Source organism: Bombus vancouverensis, chromosome 18, assembly GCF_051014615.1.
Source record: "Bombus vancouverensis nearcticus chromosome 18, iyBomVanc1_principal, whole genome shotgun sequence".
In the NCBI taxonomy this organism is placed as follows: domain Eukaryota; kingdom Metazoa; phylum Arthropoda; class Insecta; order Hymenoptera; family Apidae; genus Bombus; species Bombus vancouverensis.
The window spans coordinates 3,954,621-3,970,533 of record NC_134928.1 but is presented as its reverse complement, the minus strand read 5'-3'; the positions used below and the strand labels follow the sequence as shown (position 1 = coordinate 3,970,533).

The window sequence follows — 15,913 nt, the reverse complement described above, 5'->3', positions numbered from 1 at the left end:
GGTACTCTACGTTAATTGGACAGTTCCGTTGATTCATTTACTGTTATCCAATAGTAAGAAAGGATTAAAAGTAAAGATAACTATGCTTAACAGCGTAATCGATGTAACTATACAGCTATGTAATTCAAATCTAATTTCGTATTTAAGAAAAAGTGAAAATAAGTACATTAGAAAATGAAACGTAATACAATTGAAACTGAAATAATTTTACAATAGTAACGAGATAATGTAATATCTTCCTCAATAGGAAAGACTGCTTTCTACTTAGAGTTACATATGTGTGACACGTAAGTACCTATATAAATACCTATTTTTTGTAACCTTACATAAATCGTTTATTCGTTTAATCGTCACAGAATAAAATTTGACTAGAAAACTATTCTAGCAATATATACATATATACATATATTGTGCATTTACGTAGTCTGTATATATATATATATAGATATATATATCTCTTGTTATTCGTTACTACGTAAATGCACTTAATTCATTATATGCCAATGGTTTATTTATTTTATTAAATGTAACTTACCGGCATATTTTAAGTTTTGTTATGCGCTTTCTAAGCTTTAACTCAAAAACATGAATAGAATGAATAATAACAATTGATATGTAACAGTATTTATATATATATGTCTCTAAATTTAAATATTAAATAATGAATTGCTTACGGAGCTTCCCATTTTGAAGTTCCATGGATAACTTAAAGATTTGATAATTCTATGTACGGGCAATAAATTATAATGAATTTTACCAAGAATATGACTGACTGATTGAATATAAGTATTCTTTTGAAGTTGCAGAAAATCATGGCAAATGAAATAACAGAGATACCTGTTAATATGTTAACGTGAGTATCTTATAACAAATATTTCAATGTCTCTTATTTATTTCTTTCGTGTGAAATTAATATCATATATTTAAAACATTAATATTTTTCAGGGCAGAAGAACTGATAGAAAATAAAGGTTTGAAGTTTAATGCATGGAATGAATACGAGAAGTCAGTTAAAACTCTTCCAAAAACTGGAATGAAACAATTTGAACCAAATGATTCCTGGCTCCAAAATATGCAAATTGAAAAAGGTATTATAACTAGAAAAAATTTAATAGCTATAGAAAGAGTAGATCGTATTTCACAGTTAGCTAGTGCAGAATGGTTGCCTGAACAGAAAAGAGCTAAAGTAACAAAATACTCTGGTCAAGATTGGAGTAGTTTTGGTTTGGAGAAAAGTGGCACCTTGTATTTAATACCAGAAGAAGCATTGTTTCTTCTAGAAGCTGTATGTTATAATACAATACTAATGTATTTACAGAAATTATTTCCTGATATGGTAGAGAAAATATAAAACATTTTCTGTTTTAGAATTGTTTAGAACTTACATGGAATGATGTAGCATTGTCCATCCAACAAGCTTATGAACTTCTAATTGATAATGTTGAATGCTCATTAGAGGAATATAGAGTTTATAGTCAGTTAGTACGATATGGTTATCGCATACAACGTTTTGTTTATGATTCAGAAAGAAAGACAAAAAGTGATAAAAATTCTAATATAAAACGTAAAGTTATTGTTGAGCCAGAAAATGGCCTTTGGAGAACTGATACTCAACAACAAGATAAAGATTATATAGATGTACAGAATGGAAAATCTGCTAGTTGTCCAAAAAGAACTGATGCAAATATTAATAATTTTCCTACAGGGATTTTTCAAGATCTAGCAGAAGATGAAGATATATCAAATAATGTCTTTGAAATCATAAATGATCTTCTTTGTGCAGTAGAAAATATCGAAGCTCAATCTACAAATGTTGAATGCGAAAAGGATATGAAAAACGGGAAAAGATCGGATATTACTTTGCAAACTGTAAATATAGATGAAAATAAAAAAAGACGGAATTCTAAGGTGCAAATTATATCAGATGAGACTTTATTAGGAAGTATTAAAGTTGTCAAAGATAATATGAATGATTGTACCAAAGGAAGTAATATACCAGCAAATTGGCGAGCATCTCGCATACAACGCAACGTTAAATTAGTACCTAGAAGAACAGATAAACTATTATCAGCTACTGATATTTTAGATTCTAATTATAAAAATTCTGAGTGCAATTCAAGAAAACCTACATTATCTTCGCCACCTAGAAAGAATTCACAATTAAAGAAATCAAAACATGAGGTATTGTATAATGATATTTATAATAGTTATATTCACAGTGTTAAAATATTAATGTTTCTCCCTCTTTTATATTCTTCCTTCAATTAGGTGATAGAACTTTCTGATGATGAAATTCAAGAGATACCAAAACCAGTAACACGAATAGATTTATTAGATTCAATTCCAAACATTGCATTTCAATCCACAATTACAATAAAAGTTTCAAGAGCATACATACCACATAGTATAAAACCTGTTAAAACGATCTATCATTATGAAAGTGCAAAATTAAAAAAATTACAGCAAACAGATAAAAGATTGCGATCTAGTCAAAATCTAGAACATGCAAAAAGTAATGAAAGTCAAAATATGTATCAGTGCAATAATATCTCTATAAGTAACAATAACGTTAGAAAAAATACAAACATTGCTCCATTTAATCAAAATTTAGCAACAAATGCGCACAATGTTTTCATGCAAGATTATTTTTCCATGCAACATAGACAACATGGGAACTTTAGTCCCAACTATGTATATAGTAATAAACCACCTTATACATACAGCCAAAATCTATATTGGCATCATAGAAATACTACATTTCAAAATGTATTTGTTGCTCTTGATAATCATAGTGCTACTGTTCATCAAAACAGATTCACATCTTTGCCAATGAACAATTTGACAATGCCAAATATAAGTAACAATGTGACTAGGCATTCTTTTACTCGAAACCAGCTTTATCATAATTTTCATCAAAATTTCTTTCCATTAAGAAAATTATGTCATCAAAGAATCGTGGAAAATACATCAATACATTGTAGCATAGCTGGAAGTGTATTACCTACAGAACCTCGTCAGAGATATTGGCCACGAAATTATCATAAAAACACAAATATGACATCAAATCATAACGATGAAGTTTATCAGTGTTCATTTAAAATACTGCCAGGAGCGTCATCATGGTCGGAATTAAAGACTAAATGGCGCGAAGTAAAAACGATCACTATCGATGATGAAGATACGGGAATTGAAGATTGTAATGAAGTACAAGTAGTTGGACAATTACGCACTCCTCTTGTTGGATCAAAGAATGCAAATAGTCTTGAAGAAGTCTTCAGTAAACTTAAAATAATTAAGTCTGCATCCGAGAAAATTGTAAGAAGAAAAAAGAATAAGTACAAAATATCATACAATGTTTATTCCAATACACAAAACTATAGAAAAGCAGATCCTGGTCTTCCATTCTACAGAGTAGTTGTGATAAAGTAATTTATTTTTATTAGTTATATTTATTTTGTAGAACTTATACAATAATGTTTTTTTTTTATTTCAGACAAGATGATTCATTTATACAACCAATTGAATTGCACCGTTTAATGCAAGATGCAGGCACTTCACCAATACTATTAGCCTGTGTTTCAATGTCAATTTCATATATTCAACCAGGATTTATATCTATACCTAATCTAACATAATTCAAATACAATATTTCATACGCAATATTTAATTCTTTTCTATTTATTTTTATGTACAATAAAGAATAGTTGAACACAAAAAAACTCAATTAACTATCAAGTATCTATTTATGACATCCAAAAATTGGTTGAAAGATAAATATAAATAAACAAATAAACAAATAAACAAATGAACAAAATAAACAAATAAAATTTGTGATAAAGAAAATGCTTTATAAAAACTTTATAAAACATTTATTTAAGCTTTATAAAAGCTTTATAAAACATTTCTATCGATTTTATATATTACTTATGTTCAGGATAAGAATAGTAAGCAAAATGCATTAAATAACACACAAATTATATGTACTTCGTACTTTATTATAAACATTTCGAACAACACTATGTTGTAGAAATTATTTTCAATTTGTTTTTTATATTAAATTTTTGTTATCTTGTGATATTCGTGGAATTATTTTCGGTCTATAACTGGTTCTATTGTTTGTCCGCCACAAATTTGACCCCAACCAATCAAACGCCAATGTTTTTCAACACGACGCGACAACGCAATTTTTTCGTCAATTTCTGTACATACAGGATTTGTTAAGCTGATTTTAGCTAAATCAGCACGAGTGGCTAATACACGACCTCCAGTGCTTAATGACCCAATATTTACTAATAGCACCTCATTTCTCGATAATTTTGGTACCTATTATAAAAAAATACTTTATAATTACAATAGAAATATACTAAAAAAAATCTGATTATAACATCTCCACATAATATATTTACCCTTGCACCTTTCTTATCACCCTCAGTTCTCACACCTAACAATCGCTTAAGAAGATAATATGATATTTCGAGTTCGATAAATATTTTAGGTAGAGCTCCTACAGCTCCTAAAATTTGCCCCACTAAACGATCAGCACGGCATAATGTTGGTTCGATTTTTGTTCCGACACCTTAAAATTTATTTTTCAAATATTACCAAATTTCTTTTATGATTTATATTTTGTCCAATTTGTTTTTTTTTCTTTTATGGTATTTGCTCTTACTTACCTATGAGACCACCTGGAACAGCAAATTGAAGTTCATTCTGCTCAGCAAATAATGATACTATCCGCGAAAATATGGGTCGACAGGTCAGTTTTCCTTCACTGTCTTTAGAAACCAGTCCAGGACGAACTTCAATTTCCATACCCACCTGGGAAACAATAAATACGTAAAATTACATTCACATAAGCATAATAACAAAAGTGTATTTTTAGCGTACTTTTAATACTCCTCTTAAAATACTTCCACCAGCAACGCCGCCTTTCAGATCATCTACTTCACAACCAGGTTTATTTACGTCAAACGACCGAATTACAATTAATCTCGGTTCCGAAGTGAAATCTCTTAAAGGTACTGGAATTTTTTTCGTAATATATTCGCACAAGACTTCAATATTATACTTGAGTTGTGCAGAAATTGGTATTACGGGCGCTCCTTCAGCTACTGTACCTAATTTAGAGAAAAGATCATGTTTTTAATATTATATATGCATATCAATAACAATTCGTGTAAATTCATTATAGAATTGTTATCAAGATTAAAATACCCTGTACGAATTTCAAAATTTGCTCATACTGTTCCTTTGCTTGTGCTTCCTTTACTAAATCTATCTTATTTTGCAGAATTACAATATGTTTCAATTTCATAATTTCAATGGCAGCCAAATGTTCTGATGTTTGAGGCTGGGGACACGACTCATTACCGGCTACAAAATAAATATTTATTAATTTCAATATTTCAAATAACTATCATTCCAGATACAATAATATAAAAGAATTTAACTATGTACCAATTAAGAGCAAAGCTGCATCCATGACAGCAGCACCGTTCAGCATAGTTGCCATAAGGATATCGTGTCCTGGACAGTCAACGAAGGATACATGACGTACAAGTTGAAATCGTCCAGAACAAACTGGACGTAAACAAGGGAATGAATCGTCTTTGCTTGAACCTCCGGATATGTAACATCCTGGTCTTGGACATTTTTCATTATCACACTTATAAATCTTTGCATTCGCGTATCCTGAAATGAGCCAATTAAAAATATTCGTGATATTATTTTATTTAAATAGATTTGCTCTAATTCTATATTCCTATAAATTTTGTCCTGATTAATGAATAGGTAAAATCAAAATTAATTATAGGATATAAAAATAGATAAATTACTAATATAATAATATGAATTTATTTGTTTACATTCAACGAAACATTTTTTTATATATACTTTTAAATAATTTTAAAATTGTTGCGAGAATATTTATTTTATATGAATTCAAAATATTAATACGACAATTAAACAAAAGCCAATAGTCTTATAATAATTTCAAAATTCAATAAAATTATTTTTTTATAACGAAATATAAGTTTTTATTTAATTCTTTATTTCATTTTTTTGAGTTATATAAATTATTTTAATTGTTAATATATTTAACAATCAATGTTTGTATACGTGGGAATGTTATTATATTACTATTAATTAGAATTTAAAATTATTGTAAGAATTTGACATACATGAAATTGTATTACAATAATTTACACATTGAAAGTTTATTTTTACTACAAATATTTTTTATAATTTCAACTTAAATGGTGCACTTTTAGCAAAATGATTTTAATATAATATTATAGTTTCATAGAAACATCAAATGAAAATATATTGTATGTATTCTATACACATACAATAGATCATATATGAAAAATAAATGTTAAGTTTTTGATATTCATGATTTGCAATCCTATGACTAAGTGTCTATGTGTCTAAAGTAATTTATTTTATTATTATACCACTTCAAGTTACTTTTACTGGTAATATTTCATTTGTTTACCAAAAATAACTTCTTATTTTTAAACTATACTACATAACATTCTTAACATGAAACGATTCTTTTTATGTGAATATTATTATATATAGAGGTTTCTAATGATTATTTATATTAAAATTACGAGCATTTAATCATAAACATTTTATATTATGTGATATAATGCATTACATATTGTGATATTAAGTTTATGATAACATTCATATAAATAATCGAAAACAGTAAAATTTGTCACTCCCGTTTTGTCATTTTGAATAATTTGTGACAGTAAAGAGAAAGATATTAACTGTAACATGTAATACAATTCAACTATAATTATTTCTAACAAATTATATAAAATTGTAAAAACTTTATCAAACGTTTCCTAAGTATTTTAACTATTTTGTAAGTAAGTATATAATCTATTGTTTAATAATTAAATGAATAGAGAAATAGCTGAAATTCAATTCGATTCTAGTAACATAGTATTTAATCTATTTAGTTTCTCGCACGATTATCAAACTGATAAAAACTACATGTTTATAATGCTGTTAGTATAATAAATTTGTGAACAGTTATTCAAAACAAGTATCGTCTACAACTTTGAGCGCCACATTTGCATAAGGTTCTAATGTTCGACAAGTCTGATTCTGGTGTCTCTGGACGTAGTTCTAACTCCTCTTGAAATTCTGTGTTCATATATATATTTAAATTCTCTTTCATCGACATATTTTGCTTTATAGAATTTTCACTATTCTTTGATGATTGACACATGTAATCGAAGGTAATTTCTTCGTTTTGTTTAATATCTCTCAATGCAAACAATGCAAGCTTAGGAAGATTCGGATCAAGACAATTGATCCAAACACCATAGACAGCGAGATTTGGATCGCAGGAATGATTGATGAAATGCGAAACGTTGCCATATACGGCAGCATCTACAGTATATGGACATTCTTCTTCAGACTCATTATAGTCAAGATCAAATAAGTATGTTCTACCAGCGGCATCGTATTCTTTGCCACGCTTTTCGGCCTCCTCATTTGTTATGACTTCGCCCACATATTGTGTGACAAAACAACCTTTTTTAATCGCTTGTAATGTTTTCACACCCCAACCCCGTCCATTGGCAGTTCTAAAAATGCAAAACTTCATCTTGCTGCCACGTTGCACTACTCGATTGAAGCAGTTCATGTCGCAGTTGCATCGTTTGTTACATTCGTATATCGGTGTTCCAGGTGGAACTCGAATCTTACATGACGGGGTGTACGGACATAGTCCGTTATCCTGGGCAAAGCAACAGTTTGTCTTAGAATTACAAGACTTGCATTCGCAACCAATAGGTGGATCATCAGGTATTATGACTCCATTACCAGGTAGATAATCTTCTATATAATAGAAGTCTCGAGGTGCTGTTTCCAAGTCTATTACATTCTCCACCCGTATTAATGGTTTACCTTTAGTGATAGTATTCATTTCATTTTCCCACTCTTCTAAAGATTCTAACTGTTTTTTCCTTAAATCAATGACTAACATACAGAGAATATCATGTTTTATAACTTTCTCCAATTTACTATTTTTGACATACTTTAGATGTAAATATTTGGTTATATTAATATATACTGTATTTGGTTCTACCGAAATTGATGTTATCATCTCTCCTCTACACTTAAGATAATTTAAAAATTCTCCAATATCCCTATCGTTCGGATAAAAATTTGTTTTCTTCTTGAAACGATCGATCAATTGTAATCTACTCTTTTCAAACTCTTCTAGAACATCTGGGCAGTTTACTAAATTCGACGCCGGTTCCCATGTGTTATACTGTGAATTCCAATTCTTCCATTTGATTAAATAAGTTGGCACTCCTTTTAATTCTTTCTTTGCAAGAATCTTTTCTACTTCCCAAAGGGTAGTCTCCATTAGTAACTTTTTCATTCTCTTCTTATTTTCATGTTTTATATCCATATATCTTACATCTTCCAATATAACTCTGAGCTCCTTCAGTCTAATATTTTGTAAATTTTTTTTGTAGTCTATTTGATACATTTCAATATTGGTATTGGCATTTAATTTGCTTAGTCTTATATTTTCTGTACTAATTTCTTGATTATCAGAAAAATTCAGATCTCTTCTATCGTTGATTACTTGTTTCTCTTCTTGGTTTTTTTTTAAATGGACATTATTACTGTTTAAGTTGTTGCTCTTTGATTTATCATCATGGTAAGAGTTATCATTGTAATTATTTTTTTCAGAAGAAACAAATCTTTGATCAAGCTTTCGATGTTTGGCCAATGGTTGAACTAATCCTGGAGAAGCTGGTCTTTTTTCTGGTGTAGAAGACATTTCGCTTGCGTAACCAAGACTTTCTTCTTGTTCCCCTCTGGTATTGCCCTCTGCATGAGCGTCTGTAATGCCAAACATTTAAAGGATGTCATTCTCTCCAGTCACACTTTCCCATATTTTGTGTTTAACTTGTATAATTGTTTCTCCCCTTTCTCTTAGTATTAACGTTATCACCTTGAACATCAAGAATCCCTTGAATCCTCTTCGCTCTTCTCTGTCATTTATTGAGGAAAATGTTTGGTGCCATTATAAGAAAATTAATATAACTTATACAATGTTTATGCAAAAGAATGTACACATTATATAGTAGCATTTTTGAATGTTATAAATTATTACTTCAAGTTTCCATTAAATTACTTGGTTACATAAAAAGATTCATGTTTAAATCTTATAATATGAATATGGTAAATCAGCTGATTTTCTGAGATAATATATATACTTAATGACTAAAGCACACCTTAATATTAATTTTGTATTTATATTTACAATTACACTGTAAGGTGTAATTATTATAAAACAATAATAATATGTTTTAAAACACCTTAAGCCAATTTCTAAGATTTTCATAAATAAAACACTAACTTCATATAACAGAAATTATTAGCTCTTTATTATATTTCTTTACACTATAAATAAATTTGTACATTGTATATTATAATAATTATATATGTATAAATTTAAAAATTTATATAAAAAATTTGATTAATAAATGTAATTATACTTACCTTAAAGTTATACATTATATTACAAAGATATGTTCACACTCACACATTGTCTATTATATCAAATTGAATCACAGAAATAATTTGGTTTTATCAACAAATTTTTGGCACTTTAAGTCAATTTATTAAGGTATGCTTTAATCGATAATTATTTAAATCTTTCAATTGTATATGATCATTTATTTTGTAATGCATGAAATATACTAACTAGTGCACACATTTAATTTATTACAATTAAAAATAATCATGCATGAAGAGTGCATTAAAAACTTACTTGTGTATTAAATTATATGTGAAATTTTTATTGCAAACTGAATATTATAATTATGTTGCTATATCAATATTTTAGTATGTTCTATTATCCTTTGTATTTGTACTTAAATTTAACCTTACTTTATTAATAAAATAATTCATTTATATGCTAATATATGTAGATAATTGTGCATTTTAAAATCATTACGAGAATAAATTAATTATATTTCATTTAATATGTTTACTAAGCAATTTAAATAAAATATAAATACGAAAAATGACATAACTTGGAAGAAATAAAAGAAATAGTATTACTATTATTACGTATAATTAAACAAATTATAATATATAATATTTTAAATAATTACATAATACTAGAAATAGAATTAAATTTTCAAATATATCAGTTGTAAAACATTTTTGATTCAGCTACTCGGAAGTACATTTAATGAAATGGCGACATTTTTTGACGATTAGCGCCATCTATGTAGGAAATGATAAAGAATATAATATAATGATAAAGAATATAATACAATGAAGAACAAGAAGTAATTCTTTCTAAATATAAACATTTTCTTTAAATATAGCGGAAATAACGCCTAAAATAATTTTAGATAGAATTCGTTCTTTTACAAAATTATTAAGTATAAATATATTAATATTTTTCTAGTTAACAATTTTGTTTAAACTTTATTTTTCCCTCAAAAAAAACTCAAACCTATCACTCATACAAACTGTAATTGATATGCCTTTATTAATAATTTATCTATTCTAATTGTTAAAGTAAGTAATGTATATAATATACAGTGACTCACAAAAACATTCGTACACTACACACTACAGAATGACTAATTTTATGGTTCTATGTTGTTTATAAAGCAATCGCCCTGGTTATTTTTTTAATAATATGAAAACATAATTTATTTGGTAAATTCACATACATTGCATAGTAAAAGTTGCCGAAGAAAATAACGCCGTACTTTCAGTTCACAAAAATATTCGGACATATTTTATATTTATCTGTTTATCTCCTTCTGGCAACCCAATATTCCAAGAAAGCAGAAAAATCTCTATTTCTCAATAGTAAAAATGACCTCGTCCAAAATGAGTCGCAAAAGAAATAATACAGCATTCAACATGCTGCAATTTATAATTTTCCACCAGAAAAAGGGAAGAACCTATCGTGAAACTGATGCTATGCTCCATATAAGCAAAAATATTGTTGCAGATATCATTCAACGATTTTATTTCGAGGATCGCATTGAATATATTCCACAAACTGGAAGACTAAGTCTCTTAAGTACAAAGGAGAAAAACAGAATTATTCAAAAGGGAAAGAAAATCCGCAAATAAATGCCCCAAAAATAGTTAGTGAGGTATTAGAAGCAAGCTACGAAAACGTTTCGATTGGAACAGTTCAAAGAATTATCAGACAAGCTGGAAACAATGGAACAGTAGCCAGAAAACAATTTTTTATGAATGAGAATAGGGAGAAACAAGTCAATTTTATAAAAGAGCTAATTTCTAAGAATGATTCATGGTGGAAAGATGTAGTATTTATTAACAAAAGCAAATTCAACCTTTATAATTCTGATGGAAGAACTTTGGTATGGCAAAAACTGATTAAAAAATTCTACTTTAAAAATACAAGAGGTACAGTGAAACATAGGGAAGCTAGTGTAATAGTCCAGGGCTGTATTTCATCATACGAAGTTGAAAACTTGATGACAACATTATGGATAAAAATCTTTACTTAAGCATATGTAAAAACAATTTAGTTCAAAATGTCAAAAAAAAAAAAGACAGAGAAAATAAATAGGAATTCATAATAGCTTTAAGTTTTATCAGGACAATGACTAAAGCATGCATATATAGTACATTCATAAGGTGAATTACATAGAATAATTTGGAAAACTCCAATTTTTTCAATAGTCGAATTAGAACAATGACTCGAAAATGAATGGTCATATGTAACTGTAGAATATTTAAAAAAAAGTGTAAATAATATGTCAAACAGATTAAAACGTGTTCTAAAATAAAGTGGTTTCTCATCATGAGGTATTAAAATTATTTTGTGATAGTGAATTATATTAAATAAATGATAAAAATAATTCTTATTAATAATAATAAATGATCTGTTATTAAAAAACTAACCAGGGCGATTGCCTTATAAATAACTTAAATATCAAGCCATGAAGTTAGTCATATTGTAATATTATCATAGTAATCATCCAAATATTTTTGGGAGTCACTGTATTAAATCTATGTTTTGACTTTACACAGTTTTTATTATATATGTCGGGTTTGTCGGGTTGGCATTGGTTCTTGGGGCACGTTGCGTATCTTCATTAGGACGAGTCATTGTAATTGTTCAAAGAGGTTTATATTTACAGTGATATGTACAAGAGTTGATTTAACAGGGTTTAACAATTAAACGTGATTATAAGACACTCTTAAAGTAAAGATAATGTTCTTAGGTTTAAACGAATCCACGGTCAATGGGATAACTCTTTATACAATTGGATATGTGTTGATACTCAAAATGATGTTAGCTGTGACATACGGTATCTTTCAGGCTGACAGACTGACGTGTGTAAATTCTCCAAGATGATCATAAGAATAAAAGACTGACACGATCACACTTGTCAATTGCGTATTGATCAGGGTTATCAACAAAATTCCAGGCGCCGTTACTAGGCAGACTCGCGTAGAGTCGTCATTGCTCCTGCCTCGGGACTTGTTTGTTAATACAACGTGTGTCCCTCAATATTGGTACTTCTACTGTTAAGTAAAACGTTCATCCCGTGACCGTGGCTACGTTCAGTGACTAGTTGTGTCACCTCAACCACAAGCCCACTGTCATAATTCTATAATGAACAGCTATAACAAACAGTTTAGACCAAAGTATTGGGAATCTTCCCAAAATTCCAAAAGAAAGGCCCATTATTCCTACATCTCCAATATATATATTGAAATGTAAATATTGATAATTTTGAATATTTTTGGCATTAGTAATAATCTATCTTTTTCTTGTATTAATCATTTAAAAATCAATTATATAGTTAGTAATGTGTATGATATTTTACAGTTGAGTAGAGAAAAAGGGAAACTATATACCTGCTTTGCGGACTTAAAAGCAGCATTCAAGGCTAAATAGAGAGAAATTGGAGGAGAAAATGAGAAAAATGGGGATTAGTGAAAAACTAATTTGAAGGATAAAAGAGCTGTACGCAGAAACAAAGAATGTGGTGAGAAAAGAATTTTGGACAGTGAGGGGAGTCAAACAAGGGTGCCCGTTGAGCCCAACATTATTCAAAATCTATGTGACAGGACTGGAAGAAGAGATAAGGAAAGGACAAGCCAGGGGAATAGTGGAAGGAGAAAGAAAGGTATGGTCATTGACATATGCAGACAATATTGTGCTGATGGCGGATAAAGAAGAGGAGCTAAAGGAAATGCTAAAGAGATTCAAAAAAATTTTAAAGGAAACCGAATTGGAACTGAGCACGGAAAAGACCAAGTAGACATAGTAGTTTTTGAAAAAAGAAAGAACAAGAGAAGACAAAGAAAATGGAAATGGGGAGAGCGAGAATTAGAAAAAGTGGACGAGTTAAGATACTTAGGGTACATACTACAGAAAAACGGCAGTCATGAGAAACACATACAAGACAGGAAAAAGAGAGCAACAATAGCAACGAAGAAAACATGGAGCGTGGGAGAACGGATTTTCAAACAGGACTACAAGAGGAGAATGAAGATGGTTAGAGCACTGGTAGAGAGCGTGGCACTGTTTGGAACAGAGGTATGGGGCTGGAACATGGAAGAAAGACTGGATAGAATACAAAGAAGATATGTGAAATTGATCTTAGGTTTAGATATGACAACACCAAATTATATATTGGTAGAAGAATGGAAGCTAACAGAAATCAAAGAAAAAGCATTAAGAAGAGCAGCAAGGTATGAAGGGAAAGCCATAGAATCAAAAAAGGAACTAGTAAAGGAGTGCATAAAGGAAAGAGAGAGAAACTGGGGAAATGGTCAAGAAGGGAAAAGAGCAAGAAGGAGAAAGAAGAGACTAGAAGATGTGAAAAATGAAGGGACACAGATGGAAGCAAGAGAAGAGCAAGGAAGGATGACAGTAGACCAAATTATAGAAGAAAGAAGAAAGAGAGAAGCAGAAGAGAGGGAGAAAAGGATAAGGGAATCAAATATAATATACATTACAGAAATATCGCCAAAGAAGAATTACCAAAGTACTTAGAAGGGAGGATGAAGTGGAAGGACAGAAAAATATTGGCAAGATTCAAATATGGAAATGAGACCAAAGCAGGGGACTGGAAAGAAGAGGGAGAAAAGAGATGCAGGCTATGTAGAAGAAAAGAAGAAGACCTGAGACATGTAATAGAAGAATGTGAAATAATGGGAGGACCAAAGGACACAGAAAAAATACTAAATGAGACTGGAGAAGGACTAACAGAACTAAAAACAATAATGGAGAAGAGAAGGGCAATACAAGATGGGGAGGAACGACAATAAGGAAGCACAGCAAGGAGGCAAAAGCCCAAAAGTTGCTGCAGTTTTAGAGACAGAATAATTAAGGGAGTGCAATATAATAGAGTGGATAAGAAGGGAGGTAGATATATAAGAAGCGAAATAGGTAAACGAGATGTAAAACCGAAAGCTTGTCCAAAGCTGAAAGGCACAGACTAAGTAATAATAAATAAATAAATAATATAGTATATGATATTTTAATTTTCTTAAAATTAATGTCTTTTATATTTATAAAAAAAATTATTTTCTTTTACTTTGTACATATGTATTACACTTTTCATTGTTATATTAAAAGCAATATATAATATTTTTTAAACATAAATAAGAAATATATTGTTAAAAACAATTCTGTTTCAGTATTGATCTGAATTAATGTTGGTTTTATGTAAAAAATATTATAATAACTTAGCTAGTGGAGGACATACATATCTCACAACAATGTGTCAATTTTATATAAGACTTGCATCTACTTACCAAGTTTAATAGTAATGTTCCTTTCTAATTCATTTTTAAAACGAACAGTCTGCACTCCCGATATAGCTTTTACAATTGTAGACTTTCCATGTGCTACATGACCAATGGTACCTACACATAAGATTTCAAATTTATATATGTCTAAAAAATTGTTTTTGTGCAGTATGTTTTATATGTATCTTTATAGCCATAGAAAGATTATATTTACCAATATTAATTGTTGCTTGTCTACTAATAACCTCGCGAGATAGTGCAGTTAATTTGCTGACATCCTAAATAACAAGAATTTTATACACTTTGATATTAAGATAGTAAAATATTGCCAATGTAAGAACTTACTTATAAAGAAGGCAACAAATTAGAACAAAAAAATGTATGTTACATTTTATTTCTATGAAATAAATTTATAAAAATGTACTTTTACAAAATTGTAAACGTACTATGTTTTTGTAGTCTATAAAACTTATATTACAAACATTAATTTTTATGAAAATGCAAAACAAAAACTGATGATAAATTCTTATTAGTAACAAAATCATATGTTGACATTGTTAATATAAATATAAAAGCATATAATTCAGCAAAAAACAATATATTTATAAATTGTTATGTGATAATATGATGTATATAAATCCTAGATGTCATCAACGATTGATAAAACAAAATATTTCAATAATAAAAGAAATTTTTCAAATAATATGTAGTTTTTAAAAATTAATATTGTATTTCTCAACATTTTTGTCAGTGAACATTTTTATTTAATGCAACGGAAAAAGAGATTATTATAGTATGCTAACAATATATGAATTAAGGTTATATATAACATAATGAAAGCTTGTTAGATTATGAAGATATAATTATATATTTATTACTCACAAGCTTCGAGAGATCTTGTTTATAAAGATTTGGTTGACCTGTAGTCACTCCTAAACCTTCTTCACCACCCATAATCACTGAATCACCTTTATTAACACGTAAACCACGCGAGGGACACTTCAAAAAAGGCAATAGCTCATTTAAAATCAAGAATATACATAGACTACTAGTCGGTAAAAGTAAAAATGCCAAGAGAGCGGAAGCAACGCCAAGTGGAAATACTTCG

At 29.1% G+C, this 15,913-nt stretch overlaps 3 protein-coding genes across 11 annotated transcripts; 2 read left to right on the top strand and 1 right to left on the bottom strand.

Moving 5' to 3' along the window:
* Nucleotides 1–70: 70 nt before the first annotated feature.
* On the top strand, nucleotides 71–5,096 carry Tsen54 (tRNA splicing endonuclease subunit 54). 5 transcript variants are annotated; one of them, XM_076626237.1, is made up of 6 exons: nucleotides 71–287; nucleotides 807–853; nucleotides 946–1,285; nucleotides 1,369–2,181; nucleotides 2,269–3,425; nucleotides 3,494–5,096. In XM_076626237.1, exons 2-6 carry the CDS (start codon nucleotides 813–815, stop codon nucleotides 3,633–3,635), a joined length of 2,493 nt encoding a protein of 830 aa, XP_076482352.1. In that variant the 5' UTR covers nucleotides 71–287; nucleotides 807–812; the 3' UTR covers nucleotides 3,636–5,096. The 5 variants fall into 5 exon arrangements, with proteins under 5 accessions (XP_076482352.1, XP_033196976.1, XP_076482351.1 ...); XM_033341085.2 differs by having other exon boundaries at nucleotides 801–853; XM_076626236.1 differs by having other exon boundaries at nucleotides 788–853.
* On the bottom strand, nucleotides 3,975–15,873 carry Su(var)3-9 (suppressor of variegation 3-9). 5 transcript variants are annotated; one of them, XM_033341093.2, is made up of 9 exons: nucleotides 15,688–15,846; nucleotides 15,020–15,083; nucleotides 14,812–14,922; nucleotides 5,458–5,691; nucleotides 5,215–5,373; nucleotides 4,888–5,117; nucleotides 4,674–4,818; nucleotides 4,407–4,576; nucleotides 3,975–4,323 (listed from the first exon to the last, which is right to left on the bottom strand). In XM_033341093.2, the coding sequence occupies exons 1-9, from the start codon at nucleotides 15,757–15,759 to the stop codon at nucleotides 4,087–4,089; spliced, it is 1,422 nt and encodes a 473-aa protein (XP_033196984.1). In that variant the 5' UTR covers nucleotides 15,760–15,846; the 3' UTR covers nucleotides 3,975–4,086. The 5 variants fall into 5 exon arrangements, with proteins under 5 accessions (XP_033196984.1, XP_076482357.1, XP_076482358.1 ...); XM_033341090.2 differs by lacking the exons at nucleotides 3,975–4,323; nucleotides 4,407–4,576; nucleotides 4,674–4,818; ... (1 more) ...; nucleotides 5,215–5,373; nucleotides 5,458–5,691 and adding an exon at nucleotides 6,249–8,874 and having other exon boundaries at nucleotides 15,688–15,873; XM_076626242.1 differs by lacking the exons at nucleotides 3,975–4,323; nucleotides 4,407–4,576; nucleotides 4,674–4,818; ... (4 more) ...; nucleotides 15,020–15,083; nucleotides 15,688–15,846 and adding exons at nucleotides 6,128–8,874; nucleotides 8,987–9,026; nucleotides 9,809–10,239.
* LOC143303987 (uncharacterized) lies at nucleotides 12,300–14,496 on the top strand. The gene is made up of 4 exons (XM_076626247.1): nucleotides 12,300–12,762; nucleotides 12,875–13,034; nucleotides 13,117–13,175; nucleotides 13,272–14,496. Exons 2-4 carry the CDS (start codon nucleotides 13,030–13,032, stop codon nucleotides 14,045–14,047), a joined length of 840 nt encoding a protein of 279 aa, XP_076482362.1. The 5' UTR covers nucleotides 12,300–12,762; nucleotides 12,875–13,029; the 3' UTR covers nucleotides 14,048–14,496.
* Nucleotides 15,874–15,913: the final 40 nt, after the last annotated feature.

Excerpts from the sequence above, each read along its gene's own strand:
- LOC143303987 (XM_076626247.1), top strand. Across the intron at positions 13,176-13,271 it reads TAGTGGAAGGAGAAAGAAAG|GAAACCGAATTGGAACTGAG; the intron begins GTATGGTCATTG and ends AAAATTTTAAAG.
- Tsen54 (XM_076626236.1), top strand. Across the intron at positions 854-945 it reads ATACCTGTTAATATGTTAAC|GGCAGAAGAACTGATAGAAA; the intron begins GTGAGTATCTTA and ends AATATTTTTCAG. Across the intron at positions 1,286-1,368 it reads CATTGTTTCTTCTAGAAGCT|AATTGTTTAGAACTTACATG; the intron begins GTATGTTATAAT and ends TTTCTGTTTTAG.